Consider the following 24,508-nt stretch of genomic DNA (forward strand, 5'->3'; position numbering starts at 1 on the left):
AAGGCACACCTGAGACTGGGTAATTTATAAAGGAAAATTTAATTGACTCACAGTTCAACATGGCTGGGGACACCTCAGGAAACTTACAATCAGAGGGGAAGGGGAAGCAAGCACATCCTTCTTCACATCGCAGCAGGAAGGAGAAGTGCCGAGCAGAAGGGAGAGAAATCCCTTATAAAACCATCAGATCTCATGAGAATTCACTCACTATCACAAGAACGGCATGAGAGTAACCACCTCCATGATTCAATTATCTCCCACCAGTCCCCTTCCACATCATGTGGGGATTATGGGAACTACAATTCAAGATGAGCTTTGGGTGGGGACACAGCCAAATCAGTATGCATGCTAGGCCAATGTGAAATTAAGGAAAAGCACCTAGCACCTCCTTTTTACCAGAGTGCTTGAAGGTCCCCTCCTGTATATATCACTCAAACTCAATAAATGTCTATTAAAACACTTTTTGGGGAGCGGCAATGGGAGGAACAAGAAAGAGCTTGAATGACCATCATTTTTTAAAATGAGGTCCATTGAGGTATAATTTATATGCAGGAAAAGTTTCCCTTTTCCTATATAAAGTTTGATGAGTTTTGACAAATGCATAGTTATATAACCACTACCATAATCATGATAGAGAACATTTCCATTATCTCAAAATAATTCCCTTTGAACTACCACAATTTTAAATGAACTCTTTAGAAGAACCACAAAAACTTATCAGTGTTGTAGATTACATAACATATACTTGCATCTTGGACAATTGAACATGTCTCTCCAAAATGAATAGTTTGTTTTCCCTCGGCTATCATGCCATCATTTAGTCGTATTGCATTTTCTTTTCGGAAACCTCAAGGCATTTAGCAAACAGGATTTCATGTTATTCCCCAAAACTCTGGTCCAACTGTAGAGATTTATAGTCCAATTCAATGAAACCCATACATTTCTTTCCCAGTTTAACCTGATGTTTCTCTTCTTACCAGAGACTGCCATGAAAATACTTTAACAATGTTAGGCCGGGCGCGGTGGCTCAAGCCTGTAATCCCAGCACTTTGGGAGGCTGAGGTGGGCAGATCACAAGGTCAAGAGATGGAGACCATCCTGGCCAACATGGTGAAACCCCGTCTCTATTAAAAATACAAAAATTAGCTGGACGTGGTGGCATGTACCTGTAGTCCCAGCTACTCGGGAGGCTGAGGCATGAGAATTGCTTGAACCCGGGAGGCAGAGGTTGCAGTGAGCCAAGATTGTGCCACTGCACTCCAGCCTGGTGCCTGGCAACAAAGTGAGACTGTCGCAAAAAAAAAAAAAAAAAAAAAAAAAAAAAAAAAAAAAAAAGTTAGGCATGTTATATTTAATGAGGTCATAATCAGTTTCAAATTAGCAGTGTGCCTTTCACTTATTTATCAGTTATGTTCCCTGTGATGACTATGAAAAGCCTTCACATCCTGAGGATGCTTGTCACAGATTTATTAATGGAATGAAACAGCAAATAATGAATGACTAAGTAAATGAACGAGTGAATGAATGAATGAGTGGCTGCCTCCATTTTATGGATGAAGCAGTGTCCGAAAGGCACAGTGAGGTCAGGGGATGGCAGAAAGCCACACACCGATGTTGGTGGCTTTCTGCCAGATCAGATGCCAAGTTTATTTTCTTTGCTTTCTTGCTTTGCTATATGCTATAAACTGATCTTTAAAATCATTCCCAAGAAATATCAACATTAAACAGTAAAAATTTAAAAATGAGCCACGTACAATTAAATGACTTTTTTAAAAAGAAGCTCAATGCGCAAAGGATAACATGAGTAAGGATATTTTGGGAAATTTTTCACCTAATAGGAAGAAAGCTTTACTCTTTAATTTACCAAACCTTCCTCATCATCAAATGGATTCAGTAATACTTTTTGGTAATAACTCGTGTGTGTGTGTGTGTGTGTGTGTGTGTGTGTGTGTAATAAAATACTTTGTATATGTTCATTGTGTTCTTTCGTAACAAGCTTTTTTAGTAAAAAAAAAAAAAAAAAAAAAAAAAAAAAAAAAAGACACAATTACCTTCACCGTTGCCCACTATGCAATGACCAGTAGAGGAGGGGAGGCTAGGAGAGCTTCTACATAGTGAGAGATCTTCCATTGTTATACCTAGGCTTGCACTTTATTTCATTTTTTTCCCCACATTTGGACAGGTAGCGATTAAATGTGATTACATTTCCGTTAAGAGGCTTTTATTCAGGAACAGAATTCAAAAGAATGTCAATGAGCATAACATAAAAACAGTGTGCATTCATATACAACTCTGATTTCCTAACTGGAAAAAAAAAAAAAAAAAGAAAGAAAGAAAGAAAGAAAAAGAAGCTATTTAAAGTAGCCCTCCCAAGGGGAGTCAACTGCTCTTCAGGGCGTCCTGAGCTGGCTGTGCCTTCTCTGCATCCGCTGCTGCTCAGATATTCATGAATCGTTGCTTCTTCCAGCCTCGCTTTCTCTCTCCCTCCCTCCCTCCCTCTGGCTTCTGCTCGCTCTTACTCCTTCTCTCAGCTGCTTAACTGCAGCTCCCACTGGAACTTGCTCAATCAAAAACAACTCTCCTCTCAAGCAGCCTCCAGGAGCGCATCACCTGGAGAAGAGCGACTGGCTCCCCGCGCCGTCCGCCGAGGAGCAGCCAGGTAGCTGGGGGCGGGGAGGGGTACCCTTCTCCGGCTCGGTCGGAGCCGCAGCATCAGCTCCTCGGAGGTTGGCCGTATCCCACCGTCCGACCCCCAGGGTCCTGCAGCAGTGATGCATATGTTTCGGAGCAATGATGGAAGGAGAGATGCCGCGGCCGGTGGCCACTGAAAGTGGGGAGAGGTTGCTGCAGTAGCTGGTGCTGCAGAATGCGCGAGTGAAGAACTGAGCCCCGCTAGATTCTCCATCCCGCTCCGTCTTCATTAACTGTCTCCAGGAGGTAAACCGGGGAAACAGATGCACTAACCAGGCGGGTGCCACCCTGGATCTATAACTGTGAATTCCCCACGGTGGAAAATGGTAAACAAAGACATGAATGGATTCCCAGTCAAGAAATGCTCAGCCTTCCAATTTTTTAAGAAGCGGGTAAGGACAGGTTTTGATTATTTCTTTTGTTTTCTGTGCTTCTCTTAAATGCTTTTCAGTGTTTGCATGAAGTAAGCCTAAGGTTTGGTTGCTAAACCCTCAGTGTAAGCGGTGCTTCTGATAGCAGTGGTAAAGCTGAGAACTATACCTGCCTTGATTCGAATTTGTTGGAGGAGGGGCGGGGGGTTATGAAGAGTTGCATTGGGAAGAGGGGGTTGGGCTGAGATGCCTTAAAAAGGGTTTGAGCTGGGAATGGGGATTTTTCTCTCTTAAGCCACAACAAAGATTACAAGGCAGTTGCAAAGAGAATTGGCCTGAGTACAGTTATGGCTAGTAATTTAGTCAGGGGCTAATTTAGCAGCTTCCTCTCTCTTATCTTTGAAGGGTTCAACTTTTCCACACCTTTCATCCACTCAGTCTCAAGTGCTGCATTATCATCTTCATTCGTCAGAAGCAGCAGCTTCTCTGGCTTCCCAAATCCATTCAGCCAATAATTTGCTGTGTCTCTATCTATGGTATAAATAGCAAAGGACTAGAATGACCTTTGCAGAAATGATGGAATCCAGCATTTAAAATTGTCTATTTTAAGTTGCCTCAATTTTGCTTTTGCTTGGTGTAACTGCCTCATTTTTTTTTTTTTTTTTTAGAAGGAGGGAGCAGTGGGAGGTCTGTGTGTGAGTGATAATTCAAGGTTATGTTGCTGTATGCATTTATTTCTTAAACTATTTATTCTTTAACTCAAAGTATTAATAATGTTGCATTGATTGTAGGTGAGAAAAAGGATTTTTTGCATGTATATTTCACAATAAACTCAGTTCACTGAGATGGCCACACTCATGGTCTGTGTAAATCTGCAAATTTATACACAAGTAGGAGGTAAGAAATGAATGATTGTTAAAGGAATGATGACTGACACTCTTCAGGATAGCGTTTTTTAAACAACGTTAGGAAAAGGAACATCCTCCAGGCCCCAGCTGCCCCATCCTATTTAATACCCTAGGGCAATTCCACCAAAATGGTTTCCTCCATTCATTCGTCCTTCCCTTCATTCAGGTCCTTTCGGTGCCACTCTTGAAATACAGCTCTTCAGCTAACTCATCCGCAGAACCCAGTGAATTTCAGGGTGGGTTGGACTACCTCCCTGCACCAAATGGGCAAACTGGGAAGGCAAGGGCTAGAAATGCAGGCAATACGTCAGGCCCAGCTAGAGGGCCGGCAAAGACTCCCAAGCACCCTGGACTGAGTTCTCATCAGTAAAGCAAAAGCTTTTTCAAAGTCTGTGGGCCAAAGCATATGCATTAAAACCAAAACAAAACCAACCTGTCCGGCCGGGTCCCTGCTCTTGGAGTGGGAGTACCATGTGAAATCTCTCACTAGTGGAGCTGCAAGCTGAATGAAAGCAAGTCAGTGTAACTTCACAGAGCTCCACAATGCTTCTGAGTTTTTCCCTGCCGTCGAAATATTTCTTCCCAAGGGAAGGGCCCTTTGCGACAATTAATTTTATTTTTATTATTTATTTATTTATTATATATCTATTAGTTCTGTCCCTCTAGAAATATTTACTTTTATTTTTTTTAGAGATGACGTCTCTGTCATCTCTGCCCAGAGTGGTCTTGACCTCTAGGGCTTAAGTGATCCTCCTGCCTGAGTCTCCTAAATTACTGGGATTACAGATGTTCACCACCAGGCCCAGCCCCAATTTTCAATAATAAACAAATGTTTTGTCAATTTTAAAAAAATCATAGCATTTCAGTGCTTTCAATATTTAAACTCCCTACTCCCTTTTATTTACTGTATTTATTTCATGGTATTGGGGATATTCTAAAACTCCTCAGTCAGATGTTCTTAAGCAATGTAGATTTAAGTTACGTAAATTTTAAATTGTCTTTTATTTTCTTTGCTATCAAAATAAACTAACAGAAATATTAATTTACCATTTGGTTTTGTTTTGCTTAAAATCATAATTTACCAATTGACTTCAGTTGGTGACTCCACAGACCTTGAATTTTGCAAAGAACAACCCAGGGTACTGATGTCTTATCTGAGTACATGCAGAAGGAAGTTTCTACCAAGATAACTGGCAGGCAGCTTCATCTACCTTCTAACCTGGATCTATCAGTCGCTGGAGACAGGATCAGACATCTCTCCTGACCCTGTGCTCTCCTTACCCCTCAAGAACAGTTAACTAAGTAGAAGGTGACCTTGTATCAAGTCATTGAATGTCCCAGGGATCAATTCTTTGATTCTTGTCTACTTTGGTTTATTTTACAAGTTCTGTATCCTAAATGTTTATTTCAGTTTGTACTATGACTTTGCTTTTGGTTTGCTTTTTTTGTTTGTTTTTAATTAACAGTATGTAAATAAATATATAAAACATTAAAACAATAATAAGGTATATCCCACCTCCTCTCCAATCCTTCTCCCTTCCCCAGATGTAGCAACTGTTAACATAGTGCTGTTTATACTTTCCAGACTTTTACTTTACATACACATTCATATACTATAATGCCTTTGTTTTCAGTTAAGAATTCATTTTCTTATATTCTATTGTTGAAGTTCCACACATTTCTGCATATTTTATTTTTAACCTAGTTAGACAGTCTTACAAAGTGAATCTTTGTCCATAGCCCACATTAAACTATGAATAGATTTTGGAAAAAAAAAAAAAAAACCCATAGGGTCTATTAGGGCTCATTAAAAAGAATGAATTTTGATTGCGGGAGGCTTAAACAGTGCTTCCTATGCTTCTGAGGCATTCCAGAGGGAGCATAAGACGCTAAAAGGGAATATAGGTTATTTGCCTTGTAGCTGTCAGTCACCATTTATTAGAGCTGAGTATGTTCTAGGTAGAAGAGGCCAAGTGCTTTACATGTATTCGCTCATTTAATCTTCACAGTAACCCTTTAAAGTAAGAAACACTATTACACGTGCAAAGTGTGACTTAGAGAGATTAACCCACTCGCCCAAGGCCACATAACTGAAAAGTAGCAAAGCTAAAATTTAAACCTTGTTTGACTCAAAGCTTGTCTATATAATCCAGGCTTTTCGATTTCAGACCACTCTCCCTTTTCTTTTTCTTTTGTTTCCATAACAGAATCTTCTATCCTCCCCACCACCCTCAACCAAGTGAAATCTTCATGGCACTACTGAAAACCTATAAAGGTGGCCAAGCCTCTTCCAGCTCTTTTCTAGTCCTCAATCCTGACAGTAATGAGAGGCAGCTCCAGGGAACCCAGATTCTAGGACCATAATCTGAAGAAAGACCGTCCGGATGCTAGTTCTACAAAATCCTTTGGATTTAAGCTTTTCCCCTTCATATTTTAAAAGCTCAACTAAATCAGCTTAATTTCATTTAGCAGAGAATTGCTAAACTAAACTAGATAACAGTTCTTGCATTCTTTAAGTGCTCATGATGAATTAGCATTAGATGTGTATGGATTATATTTTACTCTTGAGAGTCTCCAAAAATTCATTTAAGATGAATGGGAAAATGTCCCTATCAGTTTTACTCTCCCAATCCAAGAGCTTTACAACTTATCAAGTCCAGCTAAAGGTAATCCATTTTCATGGATTTCAGGATTTGTTCTGTTCATGGCTCAGATTCGTACATAATGATTTAAAAAACACAAACAAATGGCATTGTCTCCAATTTGATAATCCTTTTTGGAAATACACTAGGTATGTGAAAAAGACTTCCATAGTCATGATTACATTACCTTTTATACAAATATCTAGCCCCGCAGAACTTTTGATGTGGAGTGAACCTCAGAAATTCTCCCTCAGCCTTCCCTCTTTTAAAGATGAGGAAACTGAGTACCTGTGGTAAATCACCTGTCAAATTAGAATGAGGCTAAGCCAGGACTCATGTTTTGGGTTTTCACTTCCAGATCTTGTATGCTTTCCTCTTCATTAAGCCATCATCATCAAACTAGTCAAGTTCTTCACGCCTCATTCATTCATCTTTCAACAAATAGAGTAGGAGCAAAATAATAACTTTTTATCTTCCTAGTGGAAGAACTAACAGCCTCATGACTACCAGCTTTGACAAGACTCTTTCATTTTGACTCTGTATTTTTGTTGTTGTTATTATTGTTTCTTTGTTTGTAGAGACAAGGTATCACTATGTTGCCCAGGCTGGTCTCGAATTCCTGGGCACAAGGGAGCCTCCCAGAGAGTTGGGATTTCAGACGTGAGCTACCCAACGTGCCCAGCCTTGACTCCATATTTTATGATTATGTGCATTTGAACAATCCCTTGCATTGTTCTTTAATAACAGTAGCTTTTCTAATAACTGTCACTTAAATGGCATTAATATTGCTAGGCATGGTTCTAAGATCTTTAAGTATATTACACATTTAAATCATCATACACAGCCTGGGCGTAGTGGCTCATGCCTGTAATCCCAGAACTTTGGGAGGCCGAGGTAGGCCGATCACTTGAAGTCAGGAGTTTGAGACCCACCTGGCTAACATGGTGAAACCCTGTCTCTACTAAAAATACAAAAATACTAAAAATACAAAAATTAGCCAGGTGTGATGGCAGGTGCCTATAATCCCAGCTACTCAGGAGGCTGCGGCAAGAGAATTGCTTGAACCAGGGAGGCAGAGGTTGCAGAGAGCTGAAATCGTGCCACTGCACTCCAGCCTGGATGACAGAGCAGGCTCCATCTCAAAGAAAAAAAAAATCATCATATATAAAAATAACTGAAGTAGGTAGTTTTATGATTGTGATTTCATAGACAAAGAAACTGAAGTATACGGAAGTTGAGGAACTTGCTCCAAGTCACATAGCTAGTTAGTGGCAGGGTCAGGGTCCGGCACCAGGCTCCTGGGTCTGTGTCCTTAACCTCTGTATATCCTGCCTGCCTGTCAATATTAAATAATCCAGGACGAAGGTCAGAGAACTGAAATGATATGACTTCTCTGGCCTCCTCCTTTCTCTAATAACTACGAGAACAAAGGAAATGTTTTTAGCCTGGTTACAGTGTTTACTCTAGTAGAGATGAGAAATTAAATTAAGCTCCTCTGAAGTGCTTATTCTTCACAACTGTTCCATGAACCGCATCCCTTTACATTTGATTTCCTTTTACTGTTCTATTATGCCTGCTTAAAGGATCCAAATTGGAAGAACAAAGGTCCTTTTCTTATGGGAAACTTTCGACGGCTTCTCAGAGGGAGGACATTGTTGAGCTGCAGCCGTTCAAAGCACTCTACTCATGTCACTCTCACAACCCTTCATTATGCCCACTATATAGCCAAGGAAACTGAGGGTCAGCGGTTAACTAACTTGTTAAAGAGCATAGAGCTAGGAAGAGGTATAGTCAGAATTCAAATTCGGGGAGTCCGTTTGAGATCGCCAATCTTTCCATTTGCATCACTGGAGTGCACTGCGATGATGCCAACACTGTCGCAGGATTGGCTTTCCCAAATTGGAAACTACTTGTGAGGACAACCCAGAGAGGTGTTTGTTGTTGTTGCTGTTGTTATGGCCTTAGCTACAAAGAGGCAGGTTTTCCAAGTGACTATTGAGAGCGGTGGGAGTGCTTTCTAACATCTGAAGTCTACCTTAGATTTCTTTAAGATATATTTGATCATACTTCCCAGAACATGGCGGAGACTCCAGTGGCTCCTGCTGTGCTTTCTGCAGAATGTTTAAAAGCTAAGCTGTTGAATCCCTCCTGAGCCTGCGCCCACAACATGGCACACGGCCCCTGTGACACCGCACTGTCATGTTATTACCGCTTATTCCTTTGGAGCTCCCACAGAGCAGGAAGGTCTTTTTTTCTTTTCTCTTCTTTTTTTTTTTTTTGAGACGGAGTCTCACTCTGTCACCCAGGCTGGAGTGCAGTGGCGCCATCTCAGCTCACTGCAACCTCTGGCTCCCAGATACAAGTGATTCTCCTGCCTCAGCCTCCTGAGTAGCAGAGATTACAGGTGTGTACCACCATGCCCAGCTAATTTTTTTTTGTATTTTTTTAATAAAGACGGGGTTTCACCATGTTGGCCAGGCTGGTCTCAAACTCCTGATCTCAGGTGATCCATCCACCTCAGCCTCCCAAAATGCTGGGATTACAGGCATGAGCCACGGCACCCGGCCGGAGGGTCTTTAAGGATGGAAAACCAGTTACCTTGTTCACTATAACCCCTACTTGTCAAAACATATTTGTGGAATAAAAGAATGTGTAAAGTAAATGAACGAGTCCTTCTATTGACTTGCCCGTAAGTCACTGCCCTTTTCTTTCTCCTCCTTCCTTTAAACAGGCTTCAGTGGCTTCGAAATCTAATGCATTTTATTTCTATGTTTAGATATGGATTAGATATAAATTAAGACTAAAAAGTAACCCGAATCTGGCTTAAAGACAAGCTGTCACTACCCCTTCACAGCTGGTGGGTACTTAGGCAATCTTGGCTTCAGCTTGTTTGCTGACCCAATGCCCATACCACACCTTCTCTTCTGTGATGCTTTTTTTTTTTTTAAGTTCAAATGTATCAAATTTATTGATGCCCCAAATAAAGTTAAAAAGTATGCATTAAATAAGACTGTCTCACTTTTCACTTGGGATGACACTTAAAATGCTGGTATCACTGTGGAATGCCCCACTAGGTATTACTGATATTGTAAGAACGAAACATATCCAAATTCTGGCTTCTGCAGAGGTGTCCCTGATGCCAAGATTCACATTTTTGACCTGGGACAGAAGAAAGCAAAAGCAGATGAGTTTCTATGCTGAGGCTACATGGTGTCAGATGAATATGAGCAGCTCTTCTCTGAAGCCCTGGAGGATGCCCACATTTAGGCCAACAGACACATGATAAAAACTTGCAGCAAAGTTGGATTTTGTGTGAAACACACAAATCTCCTTTTATCTTACATTAATATAAATCGCTAATTTTTTTGGGGGGGGGGCGGTGTTTGAGACAGATGGAGTTTGGCTCTTGTTACCCAGGCTGGAGTGCAATGGCGCGATCTCGGCTCACCGCAACCTCCGCCTCCTGGGTTCAGGCAATTCTCCTGCCTCAGCCTCCTGAGTAGCTGGGATTACAGGCACACACCACCATGCCCAGTTAATTTTTTGTATTTTTAGTAGAGATTGGGTTTCACCATGTTGACCAGGATGGTCTCGATCTCTTGACCTCGTGATCCACCCGCCTCGGCCTCCCAAAGTGCTGGGATTACAGACAGGCGTGAGCCACCGCGCCCAGCCCTCTATAAATCGCTAATTTTAATGCTGTATAGTAGGCTGGATACGGTGGCTAACCCCTGTAATCCCACACTTTGGGAAGCCGAGGTGGGCAGATCACCTGAGGTTAGAAGTTCGAGACCAGCCTGGCCAACATGGTGAAATCCCATCTGTACTAAAAATAGAAAAATTAGCCAGGCGTGGTGGCAGGCACCTATAATCCCAGCTTCTCAGGAGGGTCAGACAGGAAAATTGCTTGAACCCGGGAGGTGGAGGCTGTAGTGAGCCAAGATCGTACCATCACACTCCAGGCTGGATGACACAGTGAAACTCCATCTTAAAAAACAAGAACAACAACAACAACAACAACAACGACAACAACAAAAACTTTATAGTATCTGCATTATCCATCCTCCCAACTAGAATCCTAAAAATGTCTTCTAATTATTATCTATCCTCACTTTTCAGCGTGGTCTTAGGAGCCACAGAGCGTAAGACTGATGCCTTTCCACTTTGACCACTAAGTCTTACAGAGCTTGGATGAGGGAGTTCAGCAGACTGGGTTTGGCAGTGCTGGGGAATTAGTCTCGGTACCACAGAATGTGGATGATGAGCCACTTTCGTGAAATAGATATTTTGCCTCCCCAGCAGCTCTCAAGAAAATCCTGAGATAGGCTCTTAGCTACAATGCTTGGGAGGGATTTTGAATGGAAATTGTAGCTGAGTTCCTTGAAATTCTGCACCATTTTTTAAAGGGCTGGTGCTGAAATGTTGGTGCCATATGTAACACTGGAGTAAGAGATATTCTGAGCTCACCCATATTTTACGATCTGTATGTGTTTAAGAAGGTAAAGCAAAACCAAAATGAGGGGGTGGGAGTGAGGAACGTAGGGGGGCTGGGGGAGCCATCGAAATGCATGTTGGAGATTTCCAAATATGAAAGCAGAAAGGCAGAAACAGTAATAGAAATTGGATCAATAGAAAAGTTTAATTAGTAATTTAGGTCAAGCTAAAGATAGTTTGCTAGAGCAAATATTGTAGAAGTATATCTTTAAAGTGTGATTTTTTTTTTACATAGTAATTTTTTTTAAAGAAATAAGTCCAAAAAAAAAAAGGTAAATATCAACATTCCTAACATTGGCAGAGAAGACTCCTGACTTATGAGTGGGATGCTGTTTCGTGCCTGCTAAGGAAAGCCAGGCTTCCTAAGCTTGTCAGCTTCTTTGAGCGTGAAATCATTGGCTCCTCACCAATGCGGGGATGAAGATTTTTTACCCATTCCGTGGGGCTCAAGAAAGTTCAGCTCACAGGGTAAACAGAGTCTTCAAAGAGCTTTAACTGAAGGAGTATGCACTGTCTCTATAGAGATCCACATTCTCTCTATTAGGAAAGCAGACAGTTCTGGACCTCAGCCTCAGTGCTCCCTCCTGGCCCAGAAATGAGGACAGCAGCAGTGACCTACCCTGGTCCTTGGTCTAAGAGCAGGCGTACCCAGCAAGTGGCCAGGTTTCTCTGGCAAGCTGCACAGTGATGCTGGCAAGTTGATAAAAGATGATGTGTGGGAGGTGGAGGAGAAGGAGGTGGAGGAGGTGAAGGACGTGGAGGAGGAGGAGGGCAGGAAAAGCAGACCGCAAGGCAAGCTTGGGGTTGTGTTGGCATCCTCCTGAGGCTGCCATGGCATGTGGAGAAAGGATTATGATTATAGTTTATTTACTCTCACACCTATTTCTTTGCAGCTTTCTGAAATGACATTATAAGTATTTACAACAAAGGGAAATGAAAATCAAAGGTGTAACTACAGCAGTAGGAGAAGCTTCTATTTGGTAGTTGAAGGTGCCAAAATAACTACTCTAATTGCTTTCTAGAGCCCACTGTGACATTTTTCTGGGAAGAATTTACTTAGCTACTTCTGTAATATTAGGGTAACCTTGGCCTCTTTTTCCCCTCCTAAGTCAGGGCATTCACCCAAAATGCCATTTGCTTTGGGAAATGACTGGTCATGTGGTTCTTCTGCTTCTCTCTCTCGGTTGTCTCTGGAGGATAAGCTCACAGCAAGGCAAAAGAGAAAAGCATGAAGTGAAATACTCTTAGGCTTGCCAGGCGTGGTGGCAAACGCCTATAATCCTAGAACTTCGGAAGGCTGGGGCAGGTGGATCACCTGAGGTCGAGAGTTTGAGACCAGCCTGGCCAACATCTCTACTAAACCCCATCTCTACTAAAAAGTGCAAAAATCAGCCGGGCGTGGTGGCGAATGCCTGTAATCCCAGCTACTCAGGAGGCTAAGGCAGGAGAATCACTTGAACCCAGGGGGCAGAGGTTGCAGTGAGCCGAGAGGGTACCACTTCATTCCAGCCTGGGTGACAGAGCGAGACTCTGTCTCAGAAAAAAAAAAAAAGAAAGAAATATATTCCGCCCGGCGCGGTGGCTCAAGCCTGTAATCCCAGCACTTTGGGAGGCCGAGGTGGGTGGATCACAAGGTCAAGAGATCGAGACCATCCTGGTCGACATGGTGAAACCCCGTCTCTACTAAAAATACAAAAAAATTAGCTGGGCATGGTGGCACGTGCCTGTAATTCCAGCTACTCAGGAGGCTGAGGCAGGAGAATTGCCTGAACCCAGGAGGCAGAGGTTGCGGTGAGCCAAGATCGCGCCATTGCACTCCAGCCTGGGTAACAAGAGCGAAACTCCGTCTCAAAAAATAAATAAATAAATATATTCCTAGGCTTGTGCCAATAGAAAACAGAGGATTCTTGTTCTAACCCAGTGGCTTAAGGAACATCTTGCTGTCTCTGAGTTTGTGATAGTGACATCAACCAGTATGAAAGACTTTGGTAGCTCAAAGATTTTTAGTCTCTAGAAATAACAAGGTTAAAAAAAAGTCCCCCGAATTGTTAAAACATATTTAGACTCAAGTTCCTGTAGGACCAAAATTAAAATATGGGAGGGAGGGGAAAAAATAAAAGTTAATAGTTTGAGAATTAAAAATAAATCAGAATATGTATTTATAATGTTTATTACTCAGAAATGTGATCTTTTCCATAGAATGATCTTTCTGAAAGCAGCTGAATTTTCTTTGAACTCTGAATCTTTCTGGGCCAGTATTTATTTAGGTTATACTATAGAAAAAAATTACAGGGAAAAAAAAAAAAACCCTATAGCTTCCAGTGTGGTTTAAAAGATTAGGGTAAGGCTGTGGAGGGGTAGTATAAAAATAAAGACATTAAAAGAGAATCCTCTTCAGAGCCTCACATAGCTTCTCTGAAACCTGGAATATACACGTGCCGGGGGCAGGACCTTGTCTGTCTTGTTCACAGCTCTGTGTGCCTGGCGCATAGTAGACACTCAATAATACATGCTTGATGAATCAACAGAAACAACGTACTGAAGGAGCTTGGGGAAGAGGTATCATGTATAACTGGGATATCATTACTTGGTTGAATAGAAAGAGTATTGATGAAGTGAAGAAGTAAGAATTTAAAGAAAATCTGGGAGAGATTTTAACTGCTTCCAGCTATCCATGGGTTCCGCATCTGTGGATTCAACCAATGACAGGTCAAATATTTGGGGTAAAAAAAAAAAGGGATGGCTTCGTCTGTACTGAACACGGATAGACCTTTTCTCTTGTCATTATTCCCTAAGCAATGCAGTATAACAGCTCTTTCCATAGCATTTATATTTATATTGTATTTGATATCATAAGCAATCTACAAATCATTTTAAATGTTAGGGAGGTTATGAATCGGCTATATGCAAATGCTATGCCATTTTTCAGGGGCTTGAGCATCTATGGATTTTGGGATCTGCAGGGGTCCTGGAACCAATCCCCCGCAGAGACTGAGGGACAATTGTAATAACAATCTGTAAATGAATGTCTCCAACAAACGTCAATATAATTGCTTTCTCCTTCAACCACTTGCCTTCAAAGATTAAATGTTACGTAGAAACAACCAGGACTTGGCACTCTCCGTATACAGGGCCTAAGTTATCAGCTTTGGCAAAACAGTCATATCTAATTTATTTGTGTATTAGTCAGCTTTTACGTAAAAGGGCCCACACCTTCTCTATATTGTCACTAATAAGTTGGTGAAGCCATTGCTAATGATTATTCTTTTGGTGCAAAGCAAACATATTAAATTAGGCAGTTGAGATTAACCCTGCAGAATTGGTCTCTATCAGATGGAATTTCAGAATGTATAATTTTTTTTTTCCATCTAGTACCTTGGCAGTTACATCTTGCATTATGCATTTTATTCTTTTATAAAAATCAGAACAATGCAAATTTCTAACGTGTCTTCATTTCTAAAGTTAATATCCTTCAAATAACAGATTCAGAATTTATTTCAGAATTAATGTTGAAATCCCCCCTCCCTGCCTTGTTTTTCTTTGTATTCTCATCATAAACAGCCGACATGAATGGAGCACTTTGATGTGTCAGGCTTTAAGGTGGGAAACAGAAAATAAGAAATCACAAGCTTCCAGGTCTAGCTCAGTGGCTTATGTCTGTAATCCCAGCACTTTGGGAACTTTGGGAGGCCGAGGTTAGCAGATTGATTGAGTCCAAAAGTTCAAGACCAGCTGGGCAACATAGCAAAACCCCGTCTCTACAAATAATAAAAAAAGTTAGCCAGGTGTGGTGGTGAGGGCCTGTAGTCCTGCTACTCAGGAAGCTGAGGTGCCAAGATCACTTGAACCCAGGAGGTGGAGGTTGCAGTGAGCTGTGATGACAGCAGTGTTGCACTCCAGCCTGGAAGACAGAGTCAGACCCAGTCTTAAAAAAAAAAAAGAAAAAAAAAAAAAATCACAAGCTTCCTTCACTCCACCACCTCCTTCCCCAGAAACTTGGATTGCGACCCTCGATGATATGCTCATTATAGCTCCCTGTGTTATTTTTTATGGTACTGGTCAGTTTGCAATCGCATATTGGTAAAGCTTTTTAATGAAATGAATGTCTTCAGCATTAATTGATGTCCTCCTGTACTATGATCTCTATGAGGGCAGGGACTTTTCTTCTCTTTTACATGCAATTAAACTCTCAAGATTTGGTCCCTGGGAGGTTAACAGTAGCAGATGTTGAAACTGAAAACCAAGCCTGGTGTGGTGGCTCACACCTGTAATCCCAGGACTTTGGAAAGCCAAGGTGGGCAGATCACCGGAGGTCAGCAGTTTGAGACCAACCTGGCCAATATGGTGAAACCCCATCTCTACTAAAAATACAAAAATTAGCCGGGCATGGTGGCATACACCTGTAATCACAGCTACCCAGGAGACTGAGGCAGGAGAATCACTGGAACCCGAGGGTCAGAGGCTTCAGTGAGACAAGATTGTGCCACTGAGCTACAGCCTGGGCAACAGAGAAGACTCCTTCTCAAAAAAATAAAAAAACAAAAGCTGGGTGGACTCAGTGGCTCACACCTGTAATCCCAGCACTTTGGGAGGCCAAGGCAGGAGGATCACTTGAGGTTGGGAGTTCGAGACCAGCCTGAACAACATGGAAAAACCCCGTCTCGACTAAAAATACAAAATAATTCCAGCTATTTGGGAGGCTGAGGCAGGAGAATCGCTTGAACCTAGGAGTCGGAGGTCGCGGTGAGCTGAGATCATGCCACTGCACTTCAGACTGGGCAACAAGAGTGAAATTCCATCTCAAAAAAAAAAAAAAAAGAAAGAAAAAAGAAACAGAAAGCCAAAAGATTGTGAAATGCCAGTATGGAGAAGAAACAAGGGAGTTAATCTGAAAACCCATATAGAAATCAAAAGTTCTTTGCAATTTATTCCATTTGGTTTATATTAAAGTTCCCATCATGTGCTATATGTGATGGCTTATGCCTGTAATTCCAGCACTTTGGGAGACTGAGGTAGAAGGATCATTTGCGCCCAGGAGGTGGAGGCTACACTGAGCCATGGTCATGCCACTACACTCTAGCCTGGGCAACAGAACAAAACCCATCTCTTATAAAAATAGGAAAATACATTGAATAAATTTTTTAAACTTCAATCATCTGAGACACATCTTATTGTAAATAACACCTTTTTTTTTGAGACAGGGTCTTGCTCTGTCAGCCAAGCAGTGGCATAATCTAGGCTCACTGCAACCTCTGCTTCCCGAGTTCAAGTGATTTGCTTACCTCAGCCACCTAAGTAGCTGGGACTACAGACACAAACCACCATGGAGGGCTAATTTTTGTATCTTTAGTAGAGATTGGGTTTCTTTTCTTTTCTTTCTTTCTGTCTTTTTTTTTTTTTTTTTTTTTTTTTTGAGATGAAGTCTCCCTCTATTGCCCAGGCTGGCTGGAGTGCAGTGGAGTGATTTTGACTCACTGCAACGTCCGCCTTCCAGGTTCAAGTGAGTCTTGTGTCTCAGCCTCCCACGTAGGTGGGCCTACAAGCACCAGCCACCATGCCTGGCTAATTTTTGTACTTTTTGTGGAGACAGTGTTTCCCCATGTTGACCAGGCTGATCTCAAACTCCTGACTCCATGTGATCCACCTGTCTTGGCCTCTCAAAGTGTTTTGGAATTATAGGCCTGAGCAACCGTGCCTAGTTAAATGACATCTCTTTTGAAGTCATTGTCTCCTCTATCATTCACTATTCCCTGTGAAGAATCCATGTAGTAAACTGCTCTTATAATTTAGTAGTAGGTTGAAGATTTTCCTTTTCTGAAGGAAATCACATTTAGCATGATATAATCTCTTAGGTTTGCCTCAGTTGCCAGGAAATCAAAGCTAAATTTAAAGGTAAATTTCAATGAACAAATTAGACAAATCTTTAAAAATATCTTTTTTTTTTTTGGCTAGTCAAGTGGGAATGGAGAAGGAACAAAGAAATCTGTAACTGGTTGTGATCAATTAGTTGTAAACACCACTGCACTCGGACCAGCCTAGGAATAACTTCTTAGTCACTGAATTTGGTTTTAATCTTGTATTTTTATTTTCTTATTTTTGCTCTCCTCTTAGGTGTTTTTCATTGTAAACTGCCTTGTCTTTTTTTTTCTTTTTGTTTTTTTCTTCCCTTTCTCTCTCTCTCTCTCTCTCTTCTCTCTCTCTCTCTCTCTCTCTCTCTCTTACTCTCTCTCTGAGACAGGATCTTGCTCTGTCCCCCCAGCTGGAATGTAGTATTGTGATCATAGCTCACTTTGACCTTGAACTCCAGGACTTAAGTGATCCTCCCTATTACCCAGGCTAGAATGCAGTGGTGCAATCTCCACTCACTGCAGCCTTCACTTCCCAGATTCAAGCGATTCTCCTGCCTTAGTCTGCCACTACACCTGACTAACGTTTGTATAGTAGAGATGAGGTTTTACTATATTGGCCTGGCTGGTCTCAAACTCCTGACCTCAAGTGATCCGCTGGCCTCAGCCTCCCAAAGTGCTGGGATTATAGGCACAAGCCACTACATCCAGTCCATATTTCTTTCAAATTGTGTCTAATTAGACGAAATTTATGTTACTATCACTGCAGAGCAAACTACCCAATATTTGGTGACCAAAAGTAACTGTCATTTATTTGCTCATGATTCTGGGGATTAGTAATTCAGTTTCACTCATTTGGAGGGCTCTGCTCCCTATGACATTGGCTGAGTCATTCCTTGGCTGCATTCAGCTGATGGTTGAGCTGAGCCAGAAAGTCCATGAAAGCTCCATGTCGGGTGTCTTAGTGCATCGCTATTGGCCTCTTTCTCTCTCCGTCTAGCTTGGGCATCCTCACAGTGCGATGGTCTTAAGATAGATTTAGATGGCTGCTGGCTTCTAAGAGGAAGGGTTCAAGAGAGCATGTGGAAGCTGGAGATCTCATAAGGCCGAGTCCCGGAAGTCATATAGTGTCACTTCTGCTGCATTTTACTCACAAAAAGAAAAAAAGGAAAAGTCATACAGCCAGCCAGCCCAGATTCAAGGGAAGGGAAAATAAAATTCATCTCTCAATATGAAGAGTGGCAAAAAGAAACTATGTGAAAGTTTCTTTTCTTTTTTTCCCCGCCCACTTAGAGACAAGATCTTGCTGTGTCACTCAGGCTGGAGTGCAGTGGCTGGATCATAGCTCACTGCAGCCCTCACCTCCTGGGCTTAAGCCACGGTCCCACCTCAGCCTCTTGAGTAGGTAGGACAACAGGCACCCAGCACCACACCTGGTTGAAAGTTTTTATTTCACTAAAATATAACATTATTTTTCAAATTCTATTCAACTGTACTGAATTTATCTATGACCTTTTTAAAAATCAAAACATTTACAGGAGAAGAATATTAAGGACTCCTAATATGAGATCAGACAAACACTGTTGGCCTCTTAACTATATTATTTCCCAGCAAGGTAACATTGGACAAGGCATTTAATATTCCAAGCTTTATTCTATCTAAGGCTTATCTGTAAAATGGGTTTAATAATAACACCTCAGTCCAGGCACGATGGCTCATGACTGTAATTCTAGCACTTTGGGAGGGTGAAGTGGGCAGATCACTTGAGGTTAGGAGTTTGAGACCAGCCTGGTCAAACATGGTGAAACCCCATCTCTACTAAAAATATAAAAATTGCTGGAGATGATGACATGCATTTATAGTGTCAGCTAGTGGGGAGGCTGCGGCAGAAAAATCACTTGAACCCAGGAGGTGAAGGTTGCAGTGAGCCAAGATCACCACACTGCACTCCTCCCTGGGGACACAGCGAGACTCTGTCTCAAAATAATAAAATAATAATAACAATAATACCTCAAAGAAATGCTGTGAGGATTAAATGATATAATGCATGTAAAGTATTTAGCCCCAATGCCTGATACACACTAAGCACTCGACACATGTTAGATAATATCACGAGAGACCTCAAATTATGACCTACCTCTATAGCTTACTTTGCTGAACTTTTTATCGTGCTATAAGTTGTGATTTTACTGATGAGTCTGCCTGAAGGCAAGCTGCTATGAAACCTCTATGCTCCGGGATTTTATTTTATTTTATTTATTTTATTTTTTATTTTTTTAAGATGGGGTTTCACCATGATGGCCAGGCTGGTATTGAACTCCTGACCTCAGGTGGTCCACCCACCTTGGCCTCCCAAAGTGCTAGGATTACAGGCGTGAGCCACCGCGCTCGGCCTGCTCTGGGATTTTATTGATTAAAGGTCATTTCTCAAAAGACCTGTACATGGTCAACAAGTTGATACTCTCATTTAGTTATTTAGTTGTTTCTATAGGCTTAGGAAGAGTGAACATAATTAATTTATCTTCTATAGATAGTTGTCCCGGGAGTACTGCAATGGTCTAGCTTCAATGTTAAAATGGTATTTCATTTGCACAGGATCTCATTAAATCAAATGACACCAAATTACTCTGCTTTTTTAGTTACATATGCACCAGGCACCGAGGGACAAAGAGATATCAGAATATTTATGTCCAATGTATAATTAATTAGTTATTAATTTCAACCTATTTGATAAATTTAATATGAAATTTTGTTTTCTAATCTGCCTTACATCAAAACTTAAAATCCATTTGAAATTCAAAATCATGGGCCGGGCGCGGTGGCTCAAGCCTGTAATCCCAGCACTTTGGGAGGCTGAGGCGGGTGGATCATGAGGTCAAGAGATCAAGACCATCCTGGTCAACACGGTGAAACCCCGTCTCTACTAAAAATAAAAAAAAAATTAGCTGGTCATGGTGGCACGTGCCTGTAATCCCAACTACTCAGGAGGCTGAGGCAGGAGAATTGCCTGAACCCAGGAAGCGGAGGTTGCGGTGAGCCGAGATCGCGCCATTGCACTCCAGCCTGGGTAACAAGAGTGAAACTCCGTCTCAAAAAAAAAAAAAAGAAAGAAATTCAAAATCATAATCCATGTAACTCATCAACACTCTGAATGATCTTTAGAATCTGTTTATTACTCCCCATTCAGTAAATATTTCTCATTAAAGCCTCAGAACTTGGAGGGCATCCCATCCCTCTGTTTTCTTTAATATCAAGATCTTTTGTTTTGTATTTCTTTTGCCATGTTGACATTTATCCATCCAAATCTTAACTTTCTTTTTAGTTCATCAGGACAGTGGTGGTTCATGCCAATAATCTCAACACAGACAGGAGGATTGCTTGAGCCCAGTTCAGGACCAGCCTGGCCAACAGGGCAAGACCCCCAGGTCTCCAGGAAATTAAAAAAAAAAAAATTAGCCAAGCATGGTGGTACATGCCTGTATTCCCAGCTACTCGAGAGGCTGAGGTGGGAGGATCGCTTGAGCCCAGAAGGTCGAGGTTGCAGTAAGAAATGATTACACCACTACACTCCAGCCTGGGCAGCATAGTAAGACCCTGTCTCAAAAAGAAAGAAAAAAAAAATGTGGTCCTTCTTGTGATCCACTCATTGGAATGCTCAGTTGTGGCTTCTGTGGCCAAGCACTCCAGCCTCTCCTCCTGCTTATGGATGACTTCTTAGTTTCGTTTCAGGCCTTCCTGCTCTGTCCTACCAATAATGTGGGCATGGTTCGAACTCAGTCCGCGGCTAACCAGCCTCTCCCCACTTGTCTTTTCCCTCTCACTGTAGTTCTCCATCTTTCTCACTTTCTCATTCACTCTTCCTTCTCCTCCACGCATTGGTGAGGGGGTGTTCATTCATTCCTGTGCTTTAAAGGTAATCCATTATTCAGAAACTTAGTTCCCTGAATGTCAGACCTCTTTTCTCAATTGTTTACTAAACGTTCCCATTGAAATGCCTCACACACATCTTGAGCTAATCCTGTTCAAAACCCAACTCTCGATTTTTCTTCCTATTTTTCTCTATTTCAGTAAATGATACTGCCACTTCACGCATTGGTAAGAGTGAGAAATGCAGAAGTTATTTCTCTTTCTTTTCTCTCAACGTCAGTGCAATTCATCAGCATATTCTACAGTGTTTACTTCCAAAATACATTTATTTACTTCCAAAATACATTTCTTGACCGGGCATGGTGGCTCACACCTGGTATTATAGAATCCCAGCACTTTGGGAGACCGAGGCTGGCAGATCATCTGAGGTCAGGAGTTCAAGACCAGCCTGGCCAAGATGGTGAAACTCAGTCTCTAATAAAAATACAAAAATTAGCCGGGCATGGTGGCATGTGCCTGTAATCCTAGCTACTTGGGAGGCTAAGCAGGAGAATTGCTTGAACCCGGGAGGTAGAGGTTGCAGTGTACTCAGATTGGGTCACTGCATTCCAGCCTGGGCAACAGAATGAGACTCTGGCTCAAAAACAAAAAAATAAAAAAACAAAAAAAGTTACTTTTTAAATCCCCTTCTCTTTATCTCCAGGATTTCACCTGGACTACTTAGTAAAATCTCTTATCTCTTCTTATCTTCTTTTTCCCCCACCTTTCGTTCCTTAACATCCCTGTGAAAAAATTACAGCACTTTAGACAAATTAACATCTTTCTCATAGTAATAAGGTTTTCCTGACGGAACAAGGCATTGAGAGAGAAAAGTACTTCCCTTGAGTCACATAGAGAAATGGCAAATGTGATGTTAGAAGCCAGTATCCTTTAGTGGCAATAAACTCTCTTATTTTCTCAGTTATTTGCTGTGATTTTCTTTTCTTTCTTGCTCTTCTTGACTGACTTTCTTTTCTTTTTCTTTTTCTTTTCTTTTTTTTTTTTTTTTGAGACAGAGTTTCGCTCTTGTTACCCAGGCTGGAGTGCAATGGCGCGATCTCGGCTCACCGCAACCTCCACCTCCTGGGTTCAGGCAATTCTCCTGCCTCAGCCTTCTGAGTAGCTGGGATTACAGGCATGAGCCACCATGCCCAGCTAATTTTTTGTATTTTTAGTAGAGACAGGTTTTCACCATGTTGACCAGGATGGTCTCGATCTCTTGACCTTGTGATCCACCCGCCTCGGCCTCCCAAAGTGCTGGGATTACAGGCGTGAGCGCGCCCGACCTGACTTTCTTTCTTTCTTTCTTTTTTTTTTTTAATTAAAGAAGCATTTTATTTTGTGAAGAATTGAGGTATTTGGATCCTCTTAAGTATAGGTGATGCTAACATCCTTTAGCTTAAATTTCATTATCTAACTCCACCAACCCTAGGGGGGAAAAAAAGTCACAGGGATTGGAAAAGCTACCAGAGGCTCTAAAACCCTGTCAGAAGGAAATGCCTAAACTAGAATAAGCAGGCATATCCATACACTGGAAATCTTTTTTTAAAGTGGTTTACTAAACCAGAGTATAATAATTATGCTAATGACCATACTTGCTATGAGTTTTACTGGGTGTCAGCTAACCGCTTTGCAGAGTTTTCAAAATGCTCCCTGTTTTGCACACATCAGCATACTTTGCCTCACCTCTTTCACTCTCAGCATAACTTTCCACCTCTGATCTCTCAGGGACCTCCTTTTGCTCACAACCTCACCCTTATTCCACACTTAGCTAAATTCTACAAACTTTTCCAGAGCCAGCTTTAGTTCCATGTGATCTATGACACTTACCCAGCTACTACTATCTGTTTTGTTTTGTTTTGTTTTGTTTTGTTTTGTTTTGTTTTGTTTTGTTTTGTTTGAGATAAGATCTAGCTCTGCTGCCCAGACTAGAAGGCAGTGGCACAATCACAGCTCATCCCTGCCTCGACCTTGCTGGCTCAAATGAACCTTGCACCTCAGCCTCCCGAGTACCTGGAACTATAGGCATGAGCTGCCATGCCTGGCTTTTTTTTTTTTCTTTAATTTTTTGTAAAGATGAGGTTTCCCTGTGTTACTCTGGCTGCCAGCCACTATGAATTGCACAGATTTCTTTCCTTAAATGTAATTAAATTAAGAGCTGAATCCTTCTTCAACTCCTAGTATATACTGATTTCTTTAATAATCATCCTTTATTGATTGAGTATAATGAACAAGTAGCATTTCCAAAACATTTAATTGACAAAATGGGCCAGGCATGGGGGTTCACACCTGCAATCTCAGCACTTTAGAAGGCTGAGGCAAGAGGATTGCTTGAGACCAGGAGTTTCAGACCAACTTGGGCAACAAAGTAAGATCCTGGGGTTGGCGATATAGTGTTGAACATAACTGGCTTCCAAGGTGAGATCCTGTCTCTACAAAAAATGAAAAAGTTAGCTGAGCACAGTGGTATATGCCTGTATTCCTAACTACTTGGAAGGCGGAGGCAAGACAATTGCCTGAGCCCAGAAATGGGAAGCTGTAGTGAGCTAGAATTGCCCCACTGCACTCTACCTTGGGCAGCAGAGCAATACCTCGCCTAAAAAAAAAAAAATGAGATAATAAATAAAATTAAAAATTTTATTTAATAAATAAAATTAAAAATTTTATTTAATAAATAAAATTAAAAATGTCCAGTGATCTTCTCTCCCTTGTGACTCACAGCTCAGAAATGCTGGTGTCCTTAGCCTTGCTTCACCAGTGAGGATACCAGTCATGGGAAAGCATAAGTAACTTCCCCGTGGTCACACAGATAAGAAGACTCACGTCGACTGATGACATTTGAGAGTCTCTTCCCATTATATCACATGACTTCTCTGGCAACTATGGTGGTTTTTCACTGAGCATTCTGTGCTGACCATCTATTACAGTAGGAAGTCAAGAAAATTGCAATGAACTTCTTTGTTCTCATGTTTACATTTCAGATTCTTCAGCCTAGGAGTAGAAGGGAATCCACTCTTAATTCTACCTTCTCAATTGCTGTAGGTTCCCACTCCCATGTCCTTACTGACTGTCAGCACTGCCATTTCCCAAGCTCAGGACACCCTGAACCTTACCTGGAGAACTGCCACCATCTCCTTACTGGCATCCTGCTACTGTTCCCCGTAGAATCCTCCAGGCTGCCATCTAGAAGGGCTTTCTACAACACAAATGGGAGCTTGAGGTCCCTCTGCTTAAAACATGTCAGTGGTTTAGCGTGACTCTCAAAACAGAGCCCTAATTCTTCAGCCTTATATTTATACAGTGAGACGGGGCCCTGGCTCAGCTCTCTGCCCTGTCGTCTCTTCTCCCTTCTCCGCTTCCTTTTTCCTCATCCACTGGACTCCATTCTCCAGCTATGCTGAAGAGCTTAATCTTCCCCAACTGCACCATCCAGCTACTTGGTCAAAGGCTCTTAACCCATCATCCACAAATCCCTTCGGGGTAGGAGGATCTCAATGGAGGAAATTCAGAACTTGGATGGAAAAAATCATTACATATTAATTTTCACTAGTCTCTACTTAAAATCTAGTGTCTCTCCAATTATAAAAGTAGCCAAAAACCACAGTAGTTTTACCAGGACCTGCACTTTTGTCACTAATAAAAATCATAGA

The 24,508-nt window shown here is 41.6% G+C and overlaps 1 protein-coding gene across 1 annotated transcript in view; it reads left to right on the forward strand.

The window, feature by feature from the left end:
• Positions 1–2,381: 2,381 nt before the first annotated feature.
• SGK1 (serum/glucocorticoid regulated kinase 1) overlaps positions 2,382–24,508 on the forward strand; it is a 156,129-nt gene continuing 134,002 nt past the window's right edge. The window contains exon 1 of the mRNA XM_003932457.4: positions 2,382–3,083. Within this exon, the coding sequence (XP_003932506.1) occupies positions 3,015–3,083 (69 nt within the window). The 5' untranslated portion in view covers positions 2,382–3,014. The remainder of the gene's footprint in view (positions 3,084–24,508) is intronic.

This window comes from Saimiri boliviensis, chromosome 4 (assembly GCF_048565385.1).
Source record: "Saimiri boliviensis isolate mSaiBol1 chromosome 4, mSaiBol1.pri, whole genome shotgun sequence".
NCBI lineage: Eukaryota > Metazoa > Chordata > Mammalia > Primates > Cebidae > Saimiri > Saimiri boliviensis.